We start from the raw sequence: 27,883 nt of genomic DNA on the forward strand, positions 1-27,883 counted from the left end.
ACACCATATACAAAAATAAACTCTAAATGGATTAAAGACGTAAATGTAAGACCAGACACTATAAAACTCTTAGAGGAAAACATAGGCAGAACACTCTATGACACAAATCACAGCAAGATGCTTTTTGACCCACCTCCTAGAGAAATGGAAATAAAAACAAAAATAAACAAATGGGACCTAATGAAACTTAAAAGCTTTTGCACAGCTAAGGAAAACATAAACAAGACGAAAAGACAACCCTCAGAATGGGAGAAAATATTTGCAAATGAAGCAACTGACAAAGGATGAATCTCATGCAGCTCAATATCAAAAAAACAAACTACCCAATCCAAAAATGGGCAGAAGATCTAAAAAGACATCTCTCCAAAGAAGACATACCGATTGCCAACAAACATATGAAAGGATGCTTAACATCACTAATCATTAGAGAAATGCAAATCAAAACTACAATGAGGTAGCAGCTCACACCAGTCAGAATGGCCATCATCAAAAAATCTACAAACAATAAATGCTGGAGAGGGTGTGGAGGAAAGGGAACCCTCTTGTACTGTTGGTGGGAATGTAAATTGATACACTATGGAAAACAGTATGGAGTTTCTTTAGAAAACTAAAAATAGAACTACCATACAACCCAGCAATCCTACTACTGGGCATATACCCTGAGAAAACCATAATTCGAAAAGAGTCATGCACCACAATGTTCATTGCACCACTATTTACAATAGCTAGGACATGGAAGCAACCTAAATGTCCATCAACAGATGAATGGATAAAGAAGATGTGGCACATATATACAATGGAATATTACTCAGCCATAAAAAGAAACGAAATTGAGTTATTTGTAGTGAGGTGGATGGACCTAGAGTCTGTCATACAGAGTGAAGTAAGTCAGAAAGAGAAAAACAAATACCATATGCTAACACATATACATAGAATCTAAAAAAAAAAGGTTCTGAAGAACCTAGGGGCAGGACAGGAATAAAGATGCAGACGTAGAGAATGGACTTGAGGACATGGGGAGGGGGAAGGGTAAGCTGGGACGAAGTGAGAGAGTGGTATGGACATATATGGACATATATACACTACCAAACGTAAAATCGATAGCTAGCCACATAGCACAGGGAGATCAACTTGGTGCTTTGTGACCACCTAGAGAGGTGGGATAGGGACGGTAGGAGGGAGACCCAAGAGGGAGGAGATATGGGGATATATGTATACATATAGCTGATTCACCTTGTTATACAGCAGAAATTAACACAACATTGTAAAGCAATTATACTCCAATAAAGATGTTAAAAAAATAATAATTATGTCTTTTCTTACTCTTATTTCCTCAGATATATCCTTTCTGTTCCTATCTTCACTGTGATCACTCTCTACACCCTTATAACTTGCTTTTTCTTCAAACAGTTAACCACTACCCAAAGTGATACTATATGTTTATTTGCATCTTTATTGACTATCTCACTCACTAAAATGTAAGGTGCACAAGAGCAGCAATTTTGTTCTGTGTTGGGATTTTTTCAATTTAAAAAATAAGGTGGGGTAATGAATGAGATAATTATTAATGTCTCCTTCAGTGCTAGAAATCTCATTCTTTTACAACTTGATACTGTAGTATACTCAATCATTAGCCTTTGTAGCAAGGCAAAGCCTATATGAGACAGTAACTTCAATCTTTTAAGTGACTAAGAATAACAATATTTCAGTCCTTTATGACTCTTTACTTTTACAATTTTAGGCAAAATAAAAAGCTGCACAGTAAAATATCATTGTGATGATACAATGCAGGCTGACATATCATACAAATTCATGATTTAAACTAGTCAGAGATTCTGCTTCACAGTTTAAGTCTTGATTTACTGTCACTGGAACAGTGTTTTAATTATGCATATCAATTACTCAAAATATCTTAATTAACTGCCTCACAACTGTGGCAATGTTAAACACATGTAGTATTGGTTGCTTTAACTCTGTAAGCACTAGAGTTCACTAAGATTTACTTAAGAAAAATCAACAATACACTGCTGAATACGTAGTTGTTAAATTGAAATGTCTAATGACAAATTTTTAAATAACACATGTGGAATCCATTAAACACTTTAATTAAACTAAAAGTTCTATGTGTTAAACCCTAAAAGTGTGATCAGCCAAACACTTAACTATTCACATACAGAATCCTGAAAGGTAGATATATCACTACTCCCATTTTATAGTTGAGTACACTGAGATTTTTAAATAGGTAAACTAATTTGCTGAAGGTAACTCAGTATCAGAAGACCTAAGTCCACAAGGCCTGAAATCAAGCCACATACTTAAATCAAAAAGCCATACAGAACAAGTGGATAGGTCCTTAGGTAAAGAAATCACATTCTGTTTTATAATGCTGTTAACAGTCCTCAAGCAGTACAAAAGAAAACAAACAAAATCCAGTCCTAGATAAAATTCTCAAAATATGACAAAAGAAAATTAGTTCTTAAATATATTAGAAATAGTAGGTCTAAAATTTTAAATATAATGCAGAGAGAAACATTTTAGTATAAAATATAACCCCCAACAATAACATTCCTTACAAAATAATGCTACTACTACTTACTAGGTTGCTTTAGCACTGCCTTGTACTGTTACAGTCAGAATAGGTATCCAAGTTCCCCTATATTCAAATGCTGGTAGCAAAGTAACACCTCCACCAATCCCCAACATTCCTGAGTTAGCTGGTGCCGAGACAGGGCCACCTGAATTATTGTTTCCTGTTAGATAAGGGAAAGCAAGCAAAGACACCAATTTACTACTTAATTACAAATCCATAATATTCAAACACTTGGTCAATTTTTAAAAATTATGCTATAGGAATGGATACTGCACAAATAAATGAAATGTATCAATCCTATTCTGGCTACTAGAGTCTCCCTGTTTCCCCAAAACACCATTTCCTTCTTTATATAAAAGGTACTATGACTAAAAATACTGACAAACTATGTAACATACCTTTTGTTGAATCACTTTTTATCAGAGGTGGGAATAAAGGACAAAAGAGACCACTAATCAGAAAGTTAAAAATGGAAGAGAAAGAAGTTAAAGGGAACAAGAAGCTATACACTGATTTCCAAACTTAAATCATGTTCACCTGTTTTGTTAAAAGAATGACTAACAGACCTCCTTAGTTACTACCTTAGTAGTAACCACACTCTTTAAAGAGAGGCACCAAATGAAGATTCTTCTAAAATGAAAATTAGCATCTAAACTTTTGTTCTTATGTGATGAGAGGAACTGAAAGTATATCAGAGAAGAAAATATATTCTGGAAAGAAATAAACATGGTTACCTCAGTGAGATCAAATTATTCTTTAAGTGTAAATCTTTATATTTATATATAAAACATAAAATATTATAAAGAAATATAATAAATTATAAAATAAATGTATATATTTAGGTAACCTCAATTTCTCTAGTCACAGGATTTCTGTAAATATCCTCTCAGAACACTGAATATTGTAAATTATGGCAGAATATAAAAACCAAAATATGAGTAAGCCTTTACCAGCTTGGTTTGTTGTAGCAGGATTTCCAGTAGGAGGGACAAGAAACAAGGACTGGATAAAAGATCCCAGTGCATTCACAATATCACGAAAAACCTTGGTAGAATGCTGTTTCATATCATAGGACTGACAAAATGACCTGTAAAATAATTTTAAATGTTTCTGAAGAAAATATTTGATTAAAATTTTTAAACTTTTTTTAATAGCAAGCAATGCTGATAAATCAGTCTCAATGCTATACTTAAAACTTCTTCATCACACCTGAGTGATTTTACTAACTCTGGACAAAGGTTCAGAATGAGGTCAGTGTTCTAAAAAAATTATCTTGGCCATATTAACACAGTAAATTCAACTGATGGCAATCCCTAACCACACGTTTTGCCCACACCTACACCCCTCCATATACATACAATACACAATTTTCTTTGTTTAGAAATCATTATTTGAAACAAATATTCAAGCTCTTTCTGCTAGCATAAATATTAACCTATCCATTTAACAAAATATTGCTGAGGTTTTACCTCAATAGCTGAGGCTGCACACAGAGTCTGTGTATTGATTCCACTGCAACAGCTCGTAGCCACTGTGGTTTATCTGCATCCAGAAATTTCACCAGAAGTGACAGAAATATTTCACATTCAGTTACCTAAAAAATACAACATTTTAAATAATATTTCTTTAAATCTAAGAATTATAAATTATACTTATTCTTACTCCTATGGACAAACCAATAAAATCTTTTAATTTTAAATAAATTATGATCCTTAATGGGGAGTGGAGAAAAAGAAAAGAAGGGAAAAGTAGTTATATATGGAAAAGATAACAGTAAAAATAATCAGTGTCTCTCTAAATATATCATTGAAAACTCACACTAATGATCTTCTAACATGGTTAATCTTTTATACCTATTCTTTAGAAAGCACTATGCACCATCATGCCATCCTCATTCCTGGAAGGCAGCATGTATCATGTACACTCATGTACCCTTCATAATATCACAACACTTTTTCCATGTGTTCTTATGCTGCTTAAGAAACAAAGAGGCAATAAGCCAAAGAATGTTTAGCATATACTTTCTAGTAGGAAAACAAGAAGGAACCTATAGCAGTTGACAGGTGTAAGATATATAAAGTACTCAGAACAAGGCTTGGTACATAGTTTTGCATTATTAACTATTAGTTATTACCTTTGGTATTAATATAAACCATCTCCTTTGCAAGCTCTTTATAAATAAATAACAACATTTAAAGCATATTCTTGACATTATTCATTAAATGTCTGATAACTGAACGAATGAACAAATGAAAAGTAACCAGGTTATTCAAAGGTTGTTTCTGTTACATATTTGTTGAGGACACAGCAGGACCTCTGGGAGGTAAGAATTAACCTGACATTGTGATCACTAGGCCAAACTAAATCATACTTCCACACCAAGGACAGCAGGTTATTGGACGTTTTAGCTGGGGGTGCTCCAAAATGAGTGCGCATAATGCGAGGCAAGGAAATGTGAGAATACAGGAGCCCTTAGGATTTTAGCCCAAAGTCTCAGCAGTTGGCATTTTCTAATGCCTTTTAGGTAGATGCTTAAAAATAGGACATAATTATAAGGATAAAGTAGGAGGGATAACTAAAAACAATTTCATCCTTAGACTGCTATGACTGGGTAAGTCATAAGGCAGAGCTTTGTCACTGTCCTAAACTTGATACGGTTGAAAAGCACTGATGAGAAATCACATGGCTCAGCTTCTTTATCCATCAACTTTGTAGATGACAACAAGCTAGGTAATTGTCTTATAAATAAAGGATAAAAGTACCTGCACCTTCCTGAGAACTCAAATGAGAAAAATATAAGAGTAAAAAAATCCCCTAGACATGACAAAGTAACATGCAAATGCACAGTGCTTACTATTTTTTCTAAATAAAATTACCCCTTTTAGTAAAGAACTGAAAAGGAGAGAAGCATGCTAGTGACTCACTGGGCAATAGTTATATCTACTGAAGAGTTTTAACATGAGTAGGTCCTTCAAAATGTGTACTATCTGCTTTAGAGTAAAAGTAGAATTTAAAACGGTGACAGAATTGAAGCTCACTGGTTAGGTTTTCAAGCCAGAAAATATAGGCTCTCAGAAACATCAAGTACATCACAGCCAAAGGAATTATTAATGTTATAAAACTTGCCTAGAAGAGTTTCCTTTCATTTCCTCTCCTATGAAAAAGTGACTACAGTACAAATCAAACAATCACTCAATTTTATACTACAGCCACTAAAATCTTGTGATTTGGGTAACAGAGAGAGCCTCTCTCCTGAGGTCTGGAGCTTTGCTCTTGCTTCTTCCCTCCTTGCCAAGTGTGAAGCTCTGGTCAGAGAACTAGTGGCTGAGGACAATGAATTGTCCTCAAGGGTATCTATCAATGGAAGGTGCCTATTGTGAATCTAAGTTAAGCCTTTCCTCCAAGAGGCTGCACTCATATGAAACAGGTATCTACGGTCCAAGTCCAACTCTTGTGGCACAAAAGTACTCCGTGAACACCATTATACTAGCATGAAGGGTGATGAATGTTTCTGAATTCCTATAGTCCTCTGGTACCAAATAATAGTCAAGAGACAACTGATGTTTAAGATGAATCAAAGCCATCCTGGTGGAAATTTTCATCAAAATACCACATAGATGTCTGATAAGGTTTAATGTACATAAGATAACTGTTTGCTCAGGAGACAATGAAGAAAGTCTTGTAGAATATTTAAATGCAGGAGTCTATTTCTCAGGAGCTGTTTAGTGCTAACAACCTTATAGCTAGTGGATTTGTTAGTGATAAGATCCTTTGTGAGAGAAATATATGTAAAGACGTGGAAAATTAAGTTGCACAAGTCAACTGAGCCCATTCATTCCTTTTTAAAAGCAGTAAGTCAAAGGCAGAAGAGAGATATGCTAGCCACTTACAACTAAGTTTAGTAAACTCCTTAAAGATATGTTCCTAAAAAAGACATCTGGGCATGGAGCCTAAGTGTATCAGAGACCAGAAGAGCACCTAGCTCAGATGACAGAACGTGGAAAGAACATAGTGTACTACCTATATTATATCTGTACCCGAATGACTGGAGCATTCTCATTTCTTCTAATCACTCTCTATATATTAACAGAAGATTAGTTATCTTCTCTGCCCTGAGTTACTTGATAGAATAAGAGATAAGCTGGTGAATACTGGGGAAGAACACTGGTTCTCCAGTGCAGTGGTTCCCAAAGTGTGGTCCCTCAGACCATTTCAGTACATCTGTAACATCACACTATTTTCGTAATAAGACTAAGATATTACTTGCCATTTTTAATGTATTGACATTTGTACTGATGATTCAAAACAATGGTGGGTAAAACAGCTGGTGCTTTAGCAAGAATCAAGGCAGTAGCACCAAACTGTACTGCTGTCATTGTATTCTTCACCATCACACACAATTAAGGAAATTAAAAGGGTCTATTTCACCTAAGGACCACAATCACAATGAACAAAAATAAAATAACAAATAACAAATAAAATACTATCGATTTTATCAAATCTGACCCATACGTGCATGTCTTTGTAATTTTCTGTGTGACAAAAACAGAAGTACACGTGAAGTACTTTTGCTGTGTATCAAAGTACAATGGTTGTCTGAAGGAAAGGCACAGCTGGGAACTGAACTAATCACTTTTTTTCTCCTATGAGAACCGTTTTAACTAGAAGAGTTTATGGCAAACTATGACTATTTAGACTTGTGTATATTGCAGATATTTTCTCAAAAATTAACCAAGTAAGCCTGTCACTTTTGGGGAAACAATGGACAGTATTTATTGTCAATGATAAGATTCAAGCTTTCAAATAAAAATTAGAATTTTGGAAAACTTATATCTGCTGTTGTGACCTTGACAGCTTTTTAAAAACAAAAGACTCTTCTGATAAATGGTTGCTGATATTAACACATGAGATTTTTGGTACTATATAAAGTATTAACATTTGGAACATTTGCTCAACCATAATAAATGATGCATGAGTAAAGGATACAATTGAAGCATCAGATGAATCAATGAATTTTAATGTAAGAGTATAAAAATGTCATTACCATGGTTTCATTTCTACACCTATAAGAAAGAGTCACTGGTTCAGTTTGGTATAAGATCGAAGAAGAATATATACTATTACCTGAAAATGCCATTAAAATAATTCTGCCTTTTCTAACTATATATCATTGTGAGGACAGATTTTCTTCGTATGCTTTGACCGAAACAACGTATCACAAAAGAATGAAAATAGAAGAAGGTATGAGAATCCAGTTATTTTCTATTAAGCCAGACATTAAAGAAATTTGCAAAAAATATAAAACAATGTTTTTCTTTTCTTTGGAAAATATAGGTATCTTTCACGAAAATAAATTTTTCTGTTAACATGTAATGGGTTTTAGTATCATCTCAGACTTAATTTTTAATACAGTAAATAATGTTAGAAATAATCCACATAAATGAAAGCTCCTCAATATTTTTAAAGCATATAAAGGGGTCTTACAACCGAAAAGTATAAGAATTACTACTCTAGTATGTCCTTTAAGATGTATCATTTCCAGGTTTAAATATAGAAAACACAAGAGAAATAAGAGAGATGCATTCCACATCAATCACGTATCTCACCCCACAACAACCACACTTCTAACTTTTGCCCTTGGAGAAGCAAGAATGTCTGAACTGTTCCGTACTAATGAGTCAAGTCTCCATGTAACAAATTATAACACTGAGGAATTAATGTCATATCTGAAGAATTCATCTTTGCAGCACAGTCCTAGAGCTGCCTTGTTATGAAGGGAAGTTTTACCAGTTGGTCATCATGCCGAATTGATAAGTGAAGAATAGAAGCAGGCTTTTCTCTTCCTTCAAACAGCAACATTCAATCTTTACTGTAGCTGGTTGTGCTTTTATCTCTCCCCATTCTGTCCCCCCAAATCGAGGAGACTAAGATCAAAATATAGAGAATGTACTGTTGTACAGGAAACTTGGCACTGGCAGCCTTGGAGAGAGGAAGAAATGAGAACTAAGAAAACAGTGAAGAATAAAATGCAGTGGGGTTAAGAGTGTGGGTTTTGGGGGCGTAAAAGATGATTTACTTAACAGATGATTACTTAACATCCCAGCTCTGCAGCTTATAAACTGTAGGATCTCAGGCAAACTACATAAATATTCTGAACCTCATTTTTTCAGCTGTAAAATAGAAATATGAAGGCCTGCTTTATAGGGTTGTAGTAAAGTCTAAATGAATGAATGTAAAGTACTTGTTAGTATCCAGAGTATATGCACTCAGTAACAGCAATTCCATCTAAAATTGAAATTACTAAAGAATAAGATTTCTGTAGCTATGAAAAAGTCACTGGATGAACCGCTAGACAACAGAAGTGGTGAACAGAAACAAAATGCCTTAGTCTGCTTGAGCTGCCGTAACAAAATACCATAGACTGGGTGGCTTAGAAAACAGAAATTTATTTCTCACAGTTCTAGAGGCTGGAAGTCTGAGATCGGGGTGGCAGCATGGTTGGGTTCTGGTGAGGGCTCTTTTTCTGGCTTGCAGGCGGCTGCCTTACTACTGTGTCGTCACATGGCAGACAGAGAGAGAGAACACGCTCTCCAGTATCTCTTTGTATAAGGTCACTAATTCTATCATGGGGGCCCTACCTTCATGACCTCGTCTAACCTAATTATCTCCCAAAGATCTCATCTCCAAATACTGTCACAGTGGGGGGTTAGGGCTTCAACATATAAATTTTGAAGGGATACAATTCAGCACCAAGTTTTATAAAAATAAAAGATAATTAAGTTGGTAATTCTTGATTTGGGAACAGAAACAAAATGTGAATTCTGCATTTGTCGTGGTGAAGATGTAAGCATGCTGCATTATTGTGGAGAACAGAAAAAAGATGGGGTTCTCCATTTCTGATTAGTGGATATGAAAAGGAAAAGGAGAAATGTCTTCTCTTTCTATAGCCTTATGTTAATTTAACTAGTTAAACATGTATTTTAGAGAGGGAAGAGAGAGAAGCCCTCCCAAGACAACTCTGATAATACTTAGGGAATAAATAGTGAAGTGACATATATTCGGCCTAGTCAAACAGGTAATAAACTCTCTCTCAGTTCATCTGGGAAAGACTTCATTTCTCCTTCATTTTGAAGGAAAGTTTTGATTAGTATTCTTGATTGACAGTTTTTGCTTTCAGTACTTTGAATATATCACCCCATTCCCTTCTGGCTGGCAAGGTTTCTGCTGAGAAGTCTGCTGAAAATGTTATGAAAGCTCCCTTGCACATGAAGAGTCACTTTTCTTTTTCTGCTTTAAAGATATTTTGTCTGTGACTTCTGACAGCTTGATTATAATGTGTCTCTGTTTAGGTCTCTTGAATTAATCCCAGTTGGAATTCTTTGAGCTTCATGAATTTGTACGTCCATTTCCTTCTGCAAATTTGGAGAGTTTCAGCCATTACTTCTTCAAATAGGCTCTCTGCCCCTTTCCCTCCTCATCTAAGGCTCCCATAATGCATTGTGAAATAATAAGAAATATATATGCTGGTCTCCACCCCTGATTTTAGGAGAGCTCCTAAAACCCTTGTAAATAGGGGTGGCTAGGAGCATCCTTTGTTCTAAGAATTGACTTCTGACCCCGGTTCCTGACACATACCTCCTAAAACCCTTGTAATTTCCTGAATGATAGGAGCATCTGACACAGAGCTCCTAAATCCCTTGTAACTTCGTAGGTAACAGGAGTATCTTTTGTTCCAATGAAGCAACTCTCAATGGACTCTGGAATAGGGGTTAGTTACCAGAAAGAGCAAACCATGATTAGAAGCTTGGTACTTTCAGCCCCACCCTCCATTCTCTGGAGTGGGAAGAGGGGTGGAAATTGAGTTAATAATCAATCATGCCTACATGATGGAACCTCCCTAAAAATTGCCAAAAGATGGAGTTTGGGGAATATCCAGGTTAGTCAACACATTTACATGACAGAAGGGTGGTATACCCCAGCTTCACAGGGACAGAAGCTCCTGCTCTCAGGACCCTTCCAGAATTCACCCTATGTATCTCTTCATCTGCCTGTTCATTGGTATCCTTTAAAATATCCTTGCTAATAAATTGGCAAAAGTAAGTAAAATGTTTTCCTGTGTTCTGTGAGTCACTTTATCAAGTTATTGAACCCCAAGAAGGGGTCGTGAGATCCTCCAATTTGTAGCCAAGTTAGACAGAAGTTGTTGGTAACCTGGGGATCCACTACTTGGGACTGGCATCTAAAACAGGGGACAGTCTCGCAGACTGATCCCTTAACCTATGGGGCCTGTGCTAACTCTGGAATATGTCAGAATTTAATCAAAATGTAAGACACCTGGTTGTCAGAGAACTGGTCAGTGTGGGAAAAATATCTATGTTTGGTTACAGAGGTATTGTGAGTGTGAAAGTAAAACACAGTGCGTTTTTCCTAGACATGCATATACTGGTCTACTTGAGGTGTCCCATAGGGTCTCTTCATTCTTTTTTCTTTTTGCTCCTCTGACTTGGTAATTTCAAATAACCTGTCTTCAACTTTGCTGATTCCTCCTTCTGCTTGATCCAGTCTGCTGTCTATTTCCTCTAGTGAATTTTTTCAATTCAGTTATTGTATTCTTCAGCTTCAGAATTTGTTTGGTTCTTTTTTATAGTTTCTCTTTGTTGATATTCTCATTTTGTTCATATACCATTTTCCTGACTAGTTGTCTGTGTTCTTTTTTAGCTCTCTGAGCATCTTTGTGATGATTATTTTGAATTCTTTGTTGGGTAACTCACTTATCTCCATTTCTTCAGGGACAGCTTCTGGAGGTTTATTTTGCTCCTTTGGTTAGGCCATGTTTTCCTGTTTATTTGTATGTCTTCTTATTTTCTGTTGAAATTTGGGCATTTGAAAAAACAGCTAACTCTTTTAGTCTTTATGGACTGGCTTTGTACAGGGAAAGATCTTTACCAATAAGCCCAGCTAGAGATTTTGGGGTCCTTTCAAACCTTTTCTGTCAATGTGTCCTCTCTGGGCTTATGTGTGTAATTTCCCAGCTAAAGACGTTTGCCGATTTCCACTCAGGAGCTCCCTCTGGTGTCTGTATGTAGTACTGCAGTCTGTGGTGCTGTATCAAGTCAAGGTATTGGTGCTTCCTCTGTTGTCTGTCTGTGTTACTACAATCTCCCTGGTGCTGTGGAAAGCCACAGGGCTTGACTTTGATCTCAGCAGGCCCCCAGGCATCCAAGTATGTTGCTGCCTTTCTTTTAAGTGTCCAAGAGTCAGGTGAGACAAAAAATCAGTCCCTTGGGCAGTACCCCCAGAAGTCAGGACATTGGTTGCATATTTCACCTTTCTTTTCCACCTGAAGGAGAAGGCATAAGTTGGGAATTTCCCTTGATCATACTATGCTGTGCTGTGCCAGGAGTGGGATGAGGTACAGCGGGTAAGTGCAATGGGTTTTCCTACCTACTCTAATGAACCTTTTCTTGGCCTTGGACTTGCCTGAGGTGCTGTACTTTCTAAGCTGGTTTCTAAAGTTCTCACAAGGGCAATCTGTTCTGTATATTGTTAAGTTGGTGTCTCCATGAGGGGTAGAGTGCCTGGAGCTTCCTATTCTATCATCTTTTCACTCTGCTGTACATTTTTTTTTAAGTTTCTTTGTGGATAGAAACAGACTATAAATAAACACAATACAGAAAATATAACAGCTGATAGATAAAAGCTTTCCATCTTTAGAGAAACTAATCTACCTTTCTTAAAAAAGAAGAACTTTAAAAGACTCTTAAACCCTTGGCACCAAGCTCTGATAGTTTACAGTTCCCTAAATAGCAACACATTCTCTTTTTTTAATTTAACTTTGTTTTTCTTATATAGCAGGTTCTTATCAGTTATCTATTTTATACATATTAGTGTATATACGTCAAACCCAATCTCCCAATTCATCCCACCACCATCACCCCCCTCCCCGCTTTCCCCCCTTATTCCCCATACGTTTGTTCTCTATATTTGTGTCTCCATCTCTGCCTTGCAAACTGGTTCATCTGCACCATTTTTCTAGATTCCACATATGTGCATTAATTTACGATATCTGTTTTTCTCTTTCTGACTTACTTCATTCTGTATGACAATCTCTAGGTCCATCCACGCCTCTACAAATGACACAATTTTGTTCCTTTTTATGGCTGAGTAATATTCCATTGTATACATGTACCACAACTTCTTTATCCATTTGTCTGTCGATGGGCATTTAGGTTGCTTCCATCACCTGGCTATTGTAAACAGTGCTGCAATGAACAATGGGGTGCATGTGCCTTTTTGAATTATGGTTTTCTCTGGGTATATGCCCAGGAGTGGGATTGCTGGGTCATATGGTAATTCTATTTTTAGATTTTTTAAGGAACCTCCATACTGTTCTCCATAGTGGCTGTATCAATTTACATTCCCACCAACAGTGCAAGAGGGTTCCCTTTTCTCCACACCCTCTCCAGCATTTGTTGTTTGTACATTTTCTGATGATGCCCATTCTAACCGGTGTGAGGTAATACCTCATTGTAGTCTTGATTTGCATTTCTCTAATAATTAGTCGTGCTGAGCAGCTTTTCCTGTGCCTTGTGGCCATCTGTATGTCTTCTTTAGAGAAATGTCTATTTAGGTCTTCTGCCCATTTTTGGATTGGGTTGTTTGTTTTTTTAATATTGAGCTGCATGAGCTGTTCATATATTTTGGAGATTAATCCTTTGTCCATTGATTTGTTTGCAAATATTTTCTCCCATTCTGAGGTTGTCTTTTTGTCTTCTTTATAGTTTCCTTTGCTGTGCAAAAGCTTTTAAGTTTCATTAGGTCCCATTTGTTTATTTTTGTTTTTATTTTCATTACTCTAGGAAGTAGGTCAAAAAAGATCTTGCTGTGATTTACATCAAAGAGTGTTCTTCCTATATTTTCCTCTAAGAGCTTTATAGTGTCCAGTCTTACATTCAGGTCTTTATAATCCATTTGGAGTTTATTTTTGTATATGGTGTTAGGGAGTGTTGTAATTTCATTCTTAGCAACACATTTTGAAATGACTTGATTTCCTACAGCATTGCCATACAATGTATTAGATATATTATAGATATACCTCACATGGCCAGAAAAAATTATAACTACAGTGCTTATAAAGACTATTTCTAAATGCATTTTACATAAATGGACTTGGAATATGAAAAGAACATCTATGACAAGTATAACATAAATATGGAAAAAACTTTTTTTTTAAAATAGTCTCCACAGAATTTAGTATAAACTACCTATATGGTCTAATAGTTTGTTATGTTGTTGGTTATCACTAACATGTAGCATATTGACTTTTCATAGATGGTCTATAACCAATTACTTTCTTTTTTTTTTTGCAGTATGCGGGCCTCTCACTGTTGTGGCCTCTCCCGTTTTGGAGCACAGGCTCCAGACGCGCAGGCTCAGCAGCTGTAGCTCCCGGGTCTAGCCGCTCCACGGCATGTGGGATCTTCCCGGACTGAGGCATGAACCCGCGTCCCCTGCATTGGCAGGCAGACTCTCAACCACTGCGCCACCAAGGAAGCCCTCTTTTTTTAAAAAAAAAAAAATTCTTTTTTCTTGTGATGAGAACTTTTTTTTAAAATTAATTAATTAATTAATTTAGTTATTTTTGGCTGTGTTGGGTCTTCGTTTCTGTGCAAGGGCTTTCTCTAGTTGCAGCAAGCGGGGGCCACTCTTCATCGCGGTGCACGGGCCTCTCACTATTACGGCCTCTCTTGTTGTGGAGCACAGGCTCCAGACGCGCAGGCTCAGTAGTTGTGGCTCACGGGCCTAGTTGCTCCGCAGCATGTGGGATCTTCCCAGACCAGGGCTTGAACCCATGTCCCCCGCATTGGCAGGCAGATTCTCAACCACTGCACCACAAGGGAAGCCCTAACCAATTACTTTTGTTAATTAAAATGAAGGTAAAATGCTGAATTTAACTTAACATAAAATTAAAAAGAAACATACCATCATATACCATTTTCTCTGAAAAACATTTAAGAGTCAATCATTACATTGAAAGAATTATGATCTGGAATATCACAACATATCCTGCATCCAAAAATTTATGCAAAATAGATACAATATTAGACTGAAAGTAAAAATTGATTTCTAATGCTAGAATTCACCAAATCTGATAACAGGCCATGACTCTTCTTTACATACATTAAAAATGCCACATAAACATAAGGAAGGGAAGAATGAACTTTTGAGTACCTAAGACAGTACCTATAGGTGCTCAAAAAAAAAAGTTTGCTTAACTGAAGTGAAAAAGCTAAATACATCATCTTCTCAGAAGAGACTTCATGCGATTACACACACAAACACATATGAAAATTAGCACTTACCAAAAGACTGTAAAATTGCTTAATCAGAACAGATACTACTCTCAGCAAACGCATGCAGATAGGAAAATATGGTTTTTCAACTGGTGCTGGAGAAGATGAAGTGCTGGAACCTTGTCTGAACTTTATATTTGGAGAAAAGAGCTTTATCACAAGAGGACATACCCTTTCTTTGAGGAGGAAACTAAATTCCTGATGCTATTTGCAAAGATTAAAAAAAAAAAAAAGAAAAAAAGAAGAATTAACTTAGTTTGTACTTAATGCTTATAAAACAGTCTCACAGTTAATAATAATCTTTAATAATCAGTATGAATAATTTAGCTTTATTATAAGTTTATACAGTTTATTATTTTACCATTTTACACACAATTCTGAAATTAGTATTGTTCTTTGAGAATATAAGATCAAACAATATTTCAATAAGTTTTAAAAAGAATCTAAGTTAAAAGGGAACATTTAATAATTTTGGAATTAAAACGTTGTTTATTACTAGGAATTTTAATTTTTGTAGGACACTAGCAATTAAAAACATAAAGAACAGAAGAAAGAAAATAGATTACACAAATTCAAACAGATAAAGCATTTAAATAGGCAGCTGACAAAAAATCTGATTAATAAACTATAATAAATTATATAATTCAGATTTTATTTTGCAAAGATAATTCTATTCATGCATAGAAGATTTACTAATTAAGTTAATATTTTGTTCTACTTAGATTGCTTGAACAGAACACAATGAGCTGATAAAAACACAATGACAAACAAGCATAATTATTTTAAAGTCTGGGAATCTTGCAAAGAATTCTTAGATTTTACTTATAATTATGGCATACTATGCAGAAAAGCTCCCTTAATCTATTAATGCCTTGACTATATTAGCCAAAAGTAGTCCCATTATACTGACAATACAAAGTCCAGTCTACATTTAATGTCTAACCTCAAATATATATTATTCTGTTGTTTTAAGCATCTCAATTTCATTGAAGCTGCAAACAAAGAAACAATAATAAAAATCTACCAATCTAATCCTTTAATCTTACCAAAAAAAGGAAAAATAAGGCATAGAGGTTTATTTGTTCAGAATCACAAAATTTGTAAAATGTATTTTTTTAAAAAAATCAGGTTCATTCAAGAAAAATCAGCTTCACTAGAGAAAAAAAAAAAGAAAGAAGACACAAATAAGTAAAAAGATAAAAATAAAAGCTTTGCTTCATCTCACCTCCCAGAGATAAGTTAGTGAGTCATCATTGTTGACTCCAAATATATATCCTTCTAGTCTTTTATATCCATTTTTTTAACATCTTTATTGGAGTATAATTGCTTTTATATCCATTTTAATGTACTTTCAATTCCTCCCCCCAAAAAATGGCATCTTAAGAGTTAAGTGATTTGAAATTCTACTCTCAAATCTACAGTAGTTTCACTGACAAAATGAAAAGCATAGTTAAGTCCGTTTTCATACTTTATTAAATAACCTTAGGTATTGGTTAATTCATAAATATTACAGACAACTCTGAAAAGTTTTATCTATTCACTTTTCCCCCTCACTATTCAACTAGCTGCAACTGGGTTTCCTCCACAACCCCCATCAACCACTCCATCTCCACTGAAACTATTCTCATTATACTCATGATCTCTGTGGACACAGCAATCACTGCCCTTTCAGTCTTACCAAATTTCTTTGAAGCACCTGACATAACTGATTACTTGGTTCATCTTGAAGCTTTCTCTGCTTTTGTCTTTTATTATGCCACAGTCTCTCAGATGCATTCCTACACTTCTGGCCCCCATGTTCTTAGTCTCTTTTGTATGCTCATCCTCTCATGCCCAACCATTTAACAATGAGGTTCCTCAGAGCTCCAGAATATCAGGTCCTCACTTCCATATGTTATCGCCATAGGTGATCTCATTCACTCCCATATCTTCAATTAGCAACTATATGCCAGTGAAGTTTAAATTTATAACTTTAGCCCAAAACCTTACTTCTGAGCTCAAGATGCATAAATTAAACTACCATTTTGTGTACACTCAGGTATCTCAAAATGAGTAAGTTCAAAACTGAATAAACTATCCTTTCTAGCAAAAGTTCTGCCCAGAGTATTCCACCTTAGTAGCAAGCAACACACTGCTCAAGCCAGAAAGCCAAAAGTCATCTTTGATTAATAAAGTATAATTAGTCCTATAACTCACTGATTTTATTTTGAAGAAGGTAAAAGACTGCTTTTTCCTCACATTTCAATGATTTATTCAGCATTTACTTGCTGACTGTTTAATATGCACCAAGCACTGTGCTAGGTAAAGGAATTCAAGGTTAAGTTCGATTTTGTCCCTTCCCTTATAAAGTTTATTTTCTAAAAGAGAAGACAGATCCTTTCTTAGAGCCACTGCTCTGGAATATTCTTTTCCTATACTACCTATTTCCCCCAACTAACTACTCTTTATCTTTCAGGTGAAAGCTTCATAGCCTTCATTCATCACCAACTCTCCACCAGGTTTAGTACCTATGTTACTCATTTCCATAGCACTTTTTATACTTTTTCCTCATAGCACTCATCATGGCTTATCATTCAGTTAATGCCTTTCTTCCAATTAGATTGATAAGTGCCGTAAGGGCAGGAACTTTATCTGTCTTATTTAAATTCTGTATCCTTGGCACTGAACACATGGACTAGCATATTGTAAGGGATTGGTAAATTTTGATTGGATGAGTGAATAATGAGTGAATGAAAGCAAATATTTATCTCTTGAAGAAAACTTTGTAGGTGTAAATTCTAGGATCTTACACAGAATAATTCTTTTTTCTCCTCTGCATTATAGCAGGAAGAATAAAGTAGAATAGATTTATTATGGGCACAATAAATCTGGAAACATTTTTTCAAATCTTTTCCTACAAAATTAAAAAACATAATCCAAACTATAGACATTTCAAATTCAAATTCATTGTCTATGGCCATACCACCCTGAACATGCCCAATCTCGTCAAATTCAAATTCATTTACAAATTCATTCACTCATTTAAATATTTATTGAACACCTGTCATATGCCAGGCACCACTACAGGCACCTATACAACAGTGAACTAAGTCCCTGCCTCATAGAGCTTACCTTCCTGCAGGGGAAGTGAGAAGATCAACTAATGTACAGATATATATGCCAGGAGGAAATAAGTGATATAAAGAAAAATAACAAGGAGTAAGAAAGACAAGAGTGCTGCCATGAAAAAAAGCTGCCATTTTACACAGTGGTGAGGAAGGTTTATCTGGTAGGTTGACCACTGAGTAAAGACCCCAAAAGAGTAAGAGAACAAGCCATATGGGAGAAAAGCATTCCGGGTTCAGGAAGCAGGAAGTACAAAGGCCTAGGAGCAGGAGTCCACCTGGATCATTTAGGAACAACAAGAATGACAGTGTGGTTAGAGGGTGAGGGCACTTACAAACTAGGAAACCTTAGACAAATTATTTAACCCTCTTAAAGTCTTAGCTTCCTCCTGTGTAAAGTAGGAATAATTGGTACTTCTCAGGCATTTGTGCAGCTTAAAGAGAGTATGATATATAAGGAATTTAGCAAAGTCACAGCATGGAGTAGGCAGTCCAAAGTGGTAGCTGTTACAACTATCAGTTTATACAATTAGTCGAGTTGTATCTAAACTTATCCTATACTAATATAAGAAAGGGAATCATCAGTTAATATTGTTATCATTGAATCATCAGTTAATCATCAGTTAATACTGTTACCATTGAAAGGACCTACTTTTTTCGCACTTGATTCACACATTTTGTAGGTAAGAGCAAGGATAAAATAGATGACTTAGGGAGGGGCAGCATGGTAGGGAAAGGAGCTAAAGTAGTAGTTAAAAGTTCTAAGTGTTTGTTCAAGATCTGCTAATAACTAAAGAACCCCATGTAAATCACTGAATCACTTTTGGAATTTAGCTTCTTACAAGTAAAATGAAAAGTTTGAATTCTTTCTCACTTTTTCCCCTATTAACCTTCTGTTTTGAAATATTCTGTATAGCACATTAAATTTATTAAGCATTGATGACTTCTTTTTTCCATTTAAATTATGTTAAAGCACAAAGCTGCATATAAAAAAGTAAAAAAATTAGTAACAATTTTTTAAGACTTTTAAATATAAAAATAGCTCATGTACCACATTCCTCTGTACACCCTTAGATTGGGAAATGCTTGACTAGACACTCTAGGAATTCCTTCTAATGTTAAAATTTCAAACTGCTTGGGCACAACAAAAATTAAGATATCAGCAAATTATTATATGTCTAAAGTCTAAGGTTATGATTTTTTGCATCTTTTAATGTGGGGGAAAATACATGTTATTCTCTTGAAAAATATCTGTGAAAAAATTAAAGATTAATTTTGTTGCAAGATACTACAAATGGCTTACTTGTAAAAAGACTTGTGGAAAATCATTCAAGACTGACTCAAGTAATTCGAGGCCAAATGTTCGGGTCATTTCTGTCATGCCTACTAGCCAGTAAGGGGCATCAGCATTAACCAACTGACAAAGGTCCTGGGAAAATAAATCAAACAATGAATAAAAAATAATTAAATATTTCACATGCTGGAATGAAATGTCCTTTCATTTTATAGTTCATAAAAAATTTTTTAAAGTATCTCTTCTTAAATAATAGGTTTTACTCCTTAGGAACTAAGTACTGGTAATTCAAATTTTGATTAATTGTATAGTTGATTATATAAGTAAACTAAATATATAGAGTGCACAGATAAAATGGTTATTCTAACATTGTTTTAATGAAAAACCACTTAACCCTTTAATCAAAATTAATAAAATTTTCAGTGCAGGTTAATCTTATTTATTCATGACAAGTAATGTAAAAATCAGGTATTTGCATATCAAATTACATTAGGTAGAACAGAAGTTTAGTACTTTAATTTTCCTATTAAAGGAAGTATTTTATATGACTAGTCATCCTTAATATATCTAGTTCAGGGTTTAATTCATTTTATTTCCTTAAAGTGAAACATAACATTTTATCATGTTAATTAGCTATAGATGCTCTTTAATGTTTTAGAATTTTTTTTAAATACAGGTATCATGGGCTTTTCAAAAGTTCTCTTTGCCACTTAGCTTTTACAGAAGACCTACGTTAGCACCTGTTTTCTCTAACCATAAGAAATTTGAAGAGGATTTTCACTTTTACAGAAAAAAAATAAAAGGCAAAAGTGAAAATCGTGTCAGCACTTGCTTTGCAGCGAGGCCATAGTAGAGGCAGCACACACCCCAGGCAGCAAGAGTGGTACTGCCAAGCTCTTTCCCCGGGAACTACACTCAGCATCTCAGCATCAAGCTGCCATAGCTTTGAACTGTGTCTGTGAGCATCTGTGCTTTATCTCGATCTATTTTGTGCATTCGTTAGGTAATTGTGTACTAAGGTAATTGCTTTTTCACTTTAGGTCATTTTGTCTTATGAAAGGTTTCACAGAAATGTGCTACTGTCAGATAGTGGGGGAAACCTGTACCTCTTTGACACTTTAAAATTGGACAATTAAAAAAAAATGACGCTTAAAAAACTGAATCAGATACAAAATTCCAAAATCAAAAATTCATACAAAACTATATTGTATAATAAAAATTATTCTTATCAACTGAAATACCTGGAAAAGCATATATGCATCTTTAGCACAAGGTTTGAGGGTACTGACAGATCTTCTGTTACTATTTCCTTGGACTAGTACTGGTTGTTCTACAACATCTGCAATCAAAATTAGAGGGGTTTTAGGAGTTCATAATGACCTTTAATAAATCATATATACTGTCTAAAAGGTATGCTTAAAATAAACACTTATTTATAAAATTATAAACTTTAATAATAACTTCACAACCATGCCTCCAAAATGGAAAGAAAAATTGGGAATCCCATTTTTTTTTTTTTTTTTTTTTTTTTTCTCTTTTTGCGGTATGCGGGCCTCTCACTGTTGTGGCCTCTCCCGTTGCGGAGCACAGGCTCCGGACGCGCAGGCCCAGCGGCCATGGCTCACGGGCCCAGCCGCTCCGCGGCATATGGGATCCTCCCAGACCGGGGCATGAACCCGTATCCCCTGCATCGGCAGGCGGACTCTCAACCACTGCGCCACCAGGGAGGCCCCCGGGAATCCCATTTTTATACAAAATGCCATAAAAATCACTCTTCACTGTCTTACATTCATTTTAATAAACTTAGTATCTTTACGCATACATTTGATTTTCTCAGTACCCCTTTCTCCAGTCTCTTTATTTCATGGATTCAAAATCCACATGATCCTTGCATGTACCATTAAATATCAAACATATAAATATTTATCACATGGTTAATTTCTCTATCATCTCTCCATCTTCAAAAGAATTAACTGCTTGATCTGCCACAAGTACTATGTCAGTCACAGGTACTGACTAGCTAAGAGTCAACTAGAATGGGGCTTCCCAATTTCTTTGAATACTAAGAAGATATCATTCCCTGTAAGTTATGACAGCCTGTTTTGAATAAATGTTGACTCAATGACTACTTGAAAAGAAAGAGGTTCTAAGTATTTTCTACCTTATTAGAAAGTATTAGTCTTTAGAGACACACAGCCAAAACTACCAATCCAGAACTTATATTGAGATTATGAATATACAAGACATTCAAACTGGAGAACTGCCCTGTTTTATCCCTTAAGTTTAATTCCTTAATATTCCAAACTGCTAGAATTCCACCTGCATTTCCCCTAGGAAAAGTGAGACCAAAGTCAGTGGGAATATTCTAATAAATCAACAGATTAAATGCTCAAACTGAATGTGAAAAATCTGACCAATGGTTAATTTCAGGAAAAGTGAAGCAATTATTAGAGTAGGCAGCATTATCATTACTTACTAGTACTGCCGGTTTTTTTTACCAGTATTACCAAGATTGCTAATATCAAGAGTTTAAGGGGAGGGCGTCCCTGGTGGCGCAGTGGTCGAGAGTCTGCCTGCCGATGCAGGGGACACGGGTTCATGCCCCGGGCCGGGAAGATCCCACATGCCGCGGAGCGGCTGGGCCCATGAGCCATGGCCGCTGAGCCTGCGCATCCGGAGCCTGTGCTCCGCAACGGGAGAGGCCACAACAGTGAGAGGCCCATGTACCGAAAAAAAAAAAAAAAAAAAGAGTTTAAGGGGAAAGAAAAAACTATGTAAAGGGAAAAAAAAGTTTAATCTTTTGTTTCTTGACTCCATCGAACAGAGAGGTTGCTCTTGGTAGCATCTTATGATCTTTTCAACTGATCATGGGAAAAAATTTAATTTTCATCCAATAAGGGTAACAAATGAAAAAAATGTTAAAAGTTATCAAATTATAAAAATTATAACAGAAACATAGTATCTGTAAGCTCTGTGACAGGACATGTTTCTAAGTTTTTAGGAAATGTTGTAAATCACAAAGAAAAAGATGCTAAAAATTACAAGTATTTGATGCAAATATGAAAATATTAAACTTTACATTATATAAATATTCTTGATTAATACATGTTAATAGGCAGAGACAAAGATTCACATAAGGGAAGCTCACTCTTGGGAATTTACCCTAAAGAAATAATTCATGTGGAAATATGTATGTAGGAAGACACTCAAAACAATACTAAACTATTGAACACAAGTAGTTCATTAAATTATAGAATAGCCACAAAATATAATGCAACCATTAAAATTTCAATTACAAAAATAAAAAAATAACATGAAAAATTCACATAATGTAATGTTTGGCTAAAAATACTTAAAATGCAACATCTGGTGTGAAATGTGAAATTATCATCTTCGATATGAAATTATGAATATATTAGAAATAAACATGGAAAATAGAGTCCACTTTTTAGGGTGATAAAATTATGGAGGATTAATCTTTTGAATTGCCATTATCAATAATAATGAAGTTAAAATAAACAGACTTTTTAAAGTATTCTAATTTTTAGGTAGCCTAAGTTCATAGGGGAATGGCTGACAATCAATAAAAGAGAAAAGCATGGATGTTAGAGCCACCCACTGTCAAAAGGAAACAACTTTTTTCACTTTACCTCTGTGTCGTTCATCTTCAGCAACCATCCTCTCAAACACAACAGTAACAACTTGTCGCACTGTAGCAGCAGCTGTATTATTTGTAATATTATCTTTTGTGAAGTGTAGTCGAAAACAAAGAACAATTGCCTAAAAAAACAATTTCCATTTAGTGTGAAATAAGATTGAGGAACATGGTTATTATCTTTATTTTATCTGATGTAACCCAAAATTAAATAATTTATTTCGCTGCTTCAATCACCTACACTAAAAGTCTCACTCTTTTATATAATAAAACTACAAAAAGCTCAGGATTTTTAAATAATTCAAACTCTCAGTAAATACACAAACACATAAGATTAACCAAGGTAATGTGAAATACTCCTTTCACAATCTGGTTCTTTTAACATGTATATAATAATGTGTTGTGCTTTTATTTTCCCAGAACAACTTTTTTTTTTGCAAATAGCAAGTACTCAAACTTTGTTGTATCACTAAATCATCTGGAGAAATACTATATAAACTTGCTAAGCATATAAATGAATAATTTTTAAAAAAGGAATCATTTTTTCTTTTAAAATAAACTTTATTAAGGTATAATTTATATATAATAAACTGTATCCCTTTAAAGTATATAATTTTATGAGCTCTGACAGTTATATTCACCTATGGAACTACTGCCACAATCAAGTATAAGACATTTCCACCATCCTAAAAGTTTCCTTGTGCTCTTGCAGTCCATTTTTTCCTCCACCCTTGGCCCCAGGTAACCACCAATCTGCTTTTATCACTATAGATTAGCTGGTATTTTCTATACAAATAGAATCATTCAGTATGTGCTCTTTTCTGTTTGGTTTCTTTCGCTTGTAATATTTGTGAAATTCATCCACGTTTTTCTTTGTATCAGTAAGTTGTACTTTTTTAATCCATGGTATGAGTATACCACATTCTACTTAACCATTCATCTCCTGATACACATTTGGGTTGTTTCAGTTTTTGGCTACTGTACATAAAGCTGCTGTGAACATTCACATACAAATCTCAATGAGGACATGTATTTTCATTTACCTGGGTAAGTAAACACCTAAGAGTGAAATGGACAGATCACATAGTAAGTATAAGTTAAGATTTTAAAGAAACTGTTAGTTTTCCAAAGTTGCTTTACAATTTTATATTCCTGCCAGCAGTATGTGTGAGTTCAAAATTATTGCATATTCTCAACAACACTTGATATGGTCAGTCTTTTTAAATCTTAACTATTCTAATGGGTGTGTAATAATATCTCCTTGTGGTTTTAATCTGCTTTTCCCTGATAACTAAAGATTCTGAGGCACTTTCCATGTATTCATTAGTCAGCTGAATAGATTATTTTGTAAAGTGTCTGTTGAAATCATTTGTCCATTTTTTATTGGGTTGTCTTATGAATGAGTTGTAAGAGTGTTTTCAATAAATTCTAGATAAAAGTCCTTTGTCAGATATTTGTGAATATTTCCCCCATTCTGTGGCTTCTTTTATGGTTCATGGGTTTGTGCCCTACCTAAGAAGTCTCTACCTACCCCAAGGTCACAAAAATTTTCTCCTGTGTGTTCTTCTAGAAGTTTTACAGTTTTAAAAGAAGCCAGTCTTGGAGGAAAACATAATAATGGTATTTTTAAATGCTATGCCTTATCATATTAATTATATTAAACACTTAAAAGAAAACAAGCCTTTGATACCACTAACACTTTTAAAATTTCAACATAAAGGAAAAGTACATGTTATAGAGAAGCTTTCCTATTACCCAGTTTTATATTATTTCTTTATACTTCATTTTTCATCCCCAAATATTACATTTCCAAATTAACCAAAATACCAAAATAAATCCTATATTTATTTATAAAACTATAATCAGTTCTTATTGCTTGGGTAGGTCAAATGATAGCCTTTTATAAAATTTTAAATATATGTATCAGAACAATAATTTGATAGCTAGAAACCAAGAGGAACTACATACAACAAACATATATATAAAAATACATTAAATATCTTATAAGCAGGTATGGGGTAAAAGCATAAGCTATTTGCAATTAAAATCTCATTATATCCTAAGAACATCAAATGAATAACTAGAAAAGAGATACAGTCTCTATACAGTATACTGTGATGGTATACTTTGCTACTTTACAAGTCAGCCATTCTTAAAGGCATACAAATTATAATACAACTATTACTGAAACTCCAACAATTTCCCTAAATAGTAAACCATGAAGTAAAGACTGTTTTTTATATTACTTGCTGTACTTTCTGTTCTTTAGAAGTATTTCTTAATTTTAAAAAACTTTTAAAAGAGTGAAACAAATAATAGAACAGCTGTTATATGTTCCTAAAGAGGGTGGGAATAAGAAAGGAATGAGAAATAGCTATCATACATGCAGCCTTACCTAGCATCAATGTATCAATGCCAAAAGGACATTTTTCCAGATACTTAAGGGCCAGATTTAAACTATCTGGTTTACATAACATATATATGTGAAATTATTTTTAAAAGGGGGAAAGGGAGAGCTATCAGGAATACCCAAGGTAATTGTGGAGAACACTGATACCTCAAAACACATTTTTCTTTTTTTCCTCTTTCTCTATTCCTTTTCTTCTGCTACTTTTCTTTTTCCACATCCTATTCATAACTAATCCTGTCAGCTATATCCAAGGGGCTCTGCTTAATCACCTTAACCTAATTTCACTTCTAACCTGTGAAAAATAAAGCACCGATGGCTTTTAACATGCAATGTGCATTATCGCAATAGCCACAGGAAAGGTGCTGTTCAAACAGCACCAGGCTTTTCTCTTTCAGTCAGCTTATTCAAATACTGTCTCAAAGCACTTACAAACGTTGACAAACAGGCTTCCTACCTTTGAGAGTGCCTCGTCATGAACTACTGTATTGGTTGTTAAAAGAACAAGAACTGTTTGAAGCAGCTTAAGTTCTTCAAGACTATTTTCCATTAGCTGCCAAAGCATGTTAATTATATTTCCAGCTGCAGTCTGTAAAACAATTATTTTAATTATTGTCAACAAATAAAATATAGGTGTTTGGGTCCTTAAATAATTAAAGTGATGCAGATTCATAGTGATGAAATGTTTTTCCTTATTTTACCATCATAAGGTCAGATACAAACAATACACTTAAGTTAACGAACAACAAACTATCACTTCAGATAATCTAGCAAACAGTCATGATTTTCTCTCCTACCTTTTAAAAAATAATTTATGAATAATATTCTCTGTCAGTGATATTGAAAACTTGCTTGGTTCTTAAGATTTCATCTATATTAGTGAACTATGAATTCTTAGATTACAAATGACTTGACAAAATGTACTTCGTTCTTTATTCTGAGCGTTTAATAATGAGACAATTTGGTAACCTTTTAAAATTAAGCCAATGTCCTTCAAGCACTGTTGTACATTAAAATATCAGGTATGTTCTATTCTCTCCTTATGAAAACTCATGATTTGACTTGTAAGTGCACAGTTCAGATAAAATCTTCACATTACCTCAGACACAACTTCATGGGACATGAGCCTCTGAATGGCGGCTAAACATAGCTGAGTGATCTTCGGTTCCTTGGTTCCACAACCCATAAGAAAAGGCTGAACAACCTCTGAGCTGTTCTCTTTCAATGCTTTATTTGGAACACATATAAAATAAAATTTTAAATAGAATTCATAAATAAGAATATTTTATATAATTACAACCAGTAATGACAATCTTAATAAAAAAATCACTTAATGTAAAATAAATACCAAAATAAAAATCAAGCAGTAAGAGTTAAAATACTTCACATAAATACTACAGACTCTGTATCTAAACTACTCCCCCTTAAGTTCAGCTCTCCCATGCCTTTCTCCTGACACTCCTTTGGTTCTCCTCCATCTTCTTCTATAAACTCTTTAATGGCAATTTCTCAGAAGTTCTATCCTGCGTCAGAGAAAGACTCTATTTCTTCAATAGCACAGAAGGGAAAACAGGAATAAGAATTCATATTCTAGAGCAGAAAAGTAATTAAAAATAGTATATACATCAACCCCACAACATTTCTGAAAGAATATTCAGAAACTCCCTAGAATTTTATTATATGCCTTGAATTCATTGGCTCTAATTTCTTCTTCAAGAAGTAAACTCATTAAAAACAATAACATTACTCATCTTATTACTGAAGTATTGCTTTAAACTAATTGGATGCACATGCTGTAATTCCAAATCTTAAAATAACTCCTTCTACCAAGCCAATACTTTCAGAAGTTTTAAAATGGCAACAAAAATGTAAAAGATTAGAAAATGCACAAACTGAATTATACATAATTAAATTTACAAAATGAAATTAAATCAATACACACTTACTGAATGGCTACACAAAGATGAACAAGACAGGTTTTTCATCTTCAGGGAATTTGAATAAATAACATAAAATTCCAAGTCAAGAGAACTTTAAACTTATGTGTTTGGTATTTGTTTTCAAATGTACTACATCCACCAATTATTTTTTGATGTTAAGAATTGTAATAAAGACACAGAAATCTGAGTTTTAACATGTTTTTCAAAAGAAATTGTGAGAAGGTCATCCAGAATCACCTTTAAAAGTGTAAAACTAGTGTTAACATTAATTTTATCACTTAAATCCCCTTCTTTCTTCTCCCAAAGCTCCCTTTATGGTATGGCAAATAAAGACTACTATTTACTACAGCATGCTCTGCAAAGTCCCTCAGTATGCCAGTATAAGTCACTGATTTAGCACAGCTAAGAGAAGGCAAATATGACTGGCAAAGAACAGTGTCTTCAAAAAAGCTCCCTTGCCTTATTTCCTTGTTTTCTTGTGCATAAAGGTTTTGAATCAAAACCAGAGACATAAAATTTCCATAACAATGTCACAAAACA

The 27,883-nt window shown here is 34.6% G+C and overlaps 1 protein-coding gene across 3 annotated transcripts in view; it reads right to left on the reverse strand.

Annotated features, from left to right (window-relative positions):
* MON2 (MON2 homolog, regulator of endosome-to-Golgi trafficking) overlaps positions 1-27,883 on the reverse strand; it is a 125,009-nt gene that overhangs the window by 74,977 nt on the left and 22,149 nt on the right. For all 3 annotated transcript variants that reach the window (XM_081249975.1, XM_081249974.1, XM_081249976.1), the window contains exons 3-11: positions 26,503-26,630; positions 25,861-25,992; positions 22,992-23,121; positions 20,583-20,680; positions 19,351-19,476; positions 14,953-15,147; positions 4,060-4,184; positions 3,541-3,677; positions 2,597-2,750 (exon numbers count right to left, since the gene is read on the reverse strand). In XM_081249975.1, the coding sequence (XP_081106101.1) occupies positions 2,597-2,750; positions 3,541-3,677; positions 4,060-4,184; positions 14,953-15,147; positions 19,351-19,476; positions 20,583-20,680; positions 22,992-23,121; positions 25,861-25,992; positions 26,503-26,630 (1,225 nt within the window). The remainder of the gene's footprint in view (positions 1-2,596; positions 2,751-3,540; positions 3,678-4,059; positions 4,185-14,952; positions 15,148-19,350; positions 19,477-20,582; positions 20,681-22,991; positions 23,122-25,860; positions 25,993-26,502; positions 26,631-27,883) is intronic.

This window comes from Mesoplodon bidens (assembly GCF_964165515.1).
Source record: "Mesoplodon bidens genome assembly, chromosome: 11".
Classification (NCBI taxonomy): domain Eukaryota; kingdom Metazoa; phylum Chordata; class Mammalia; order Artiodactyla; family Ziphiidae; genus Mesoplodon; species Mesoplodon bidens.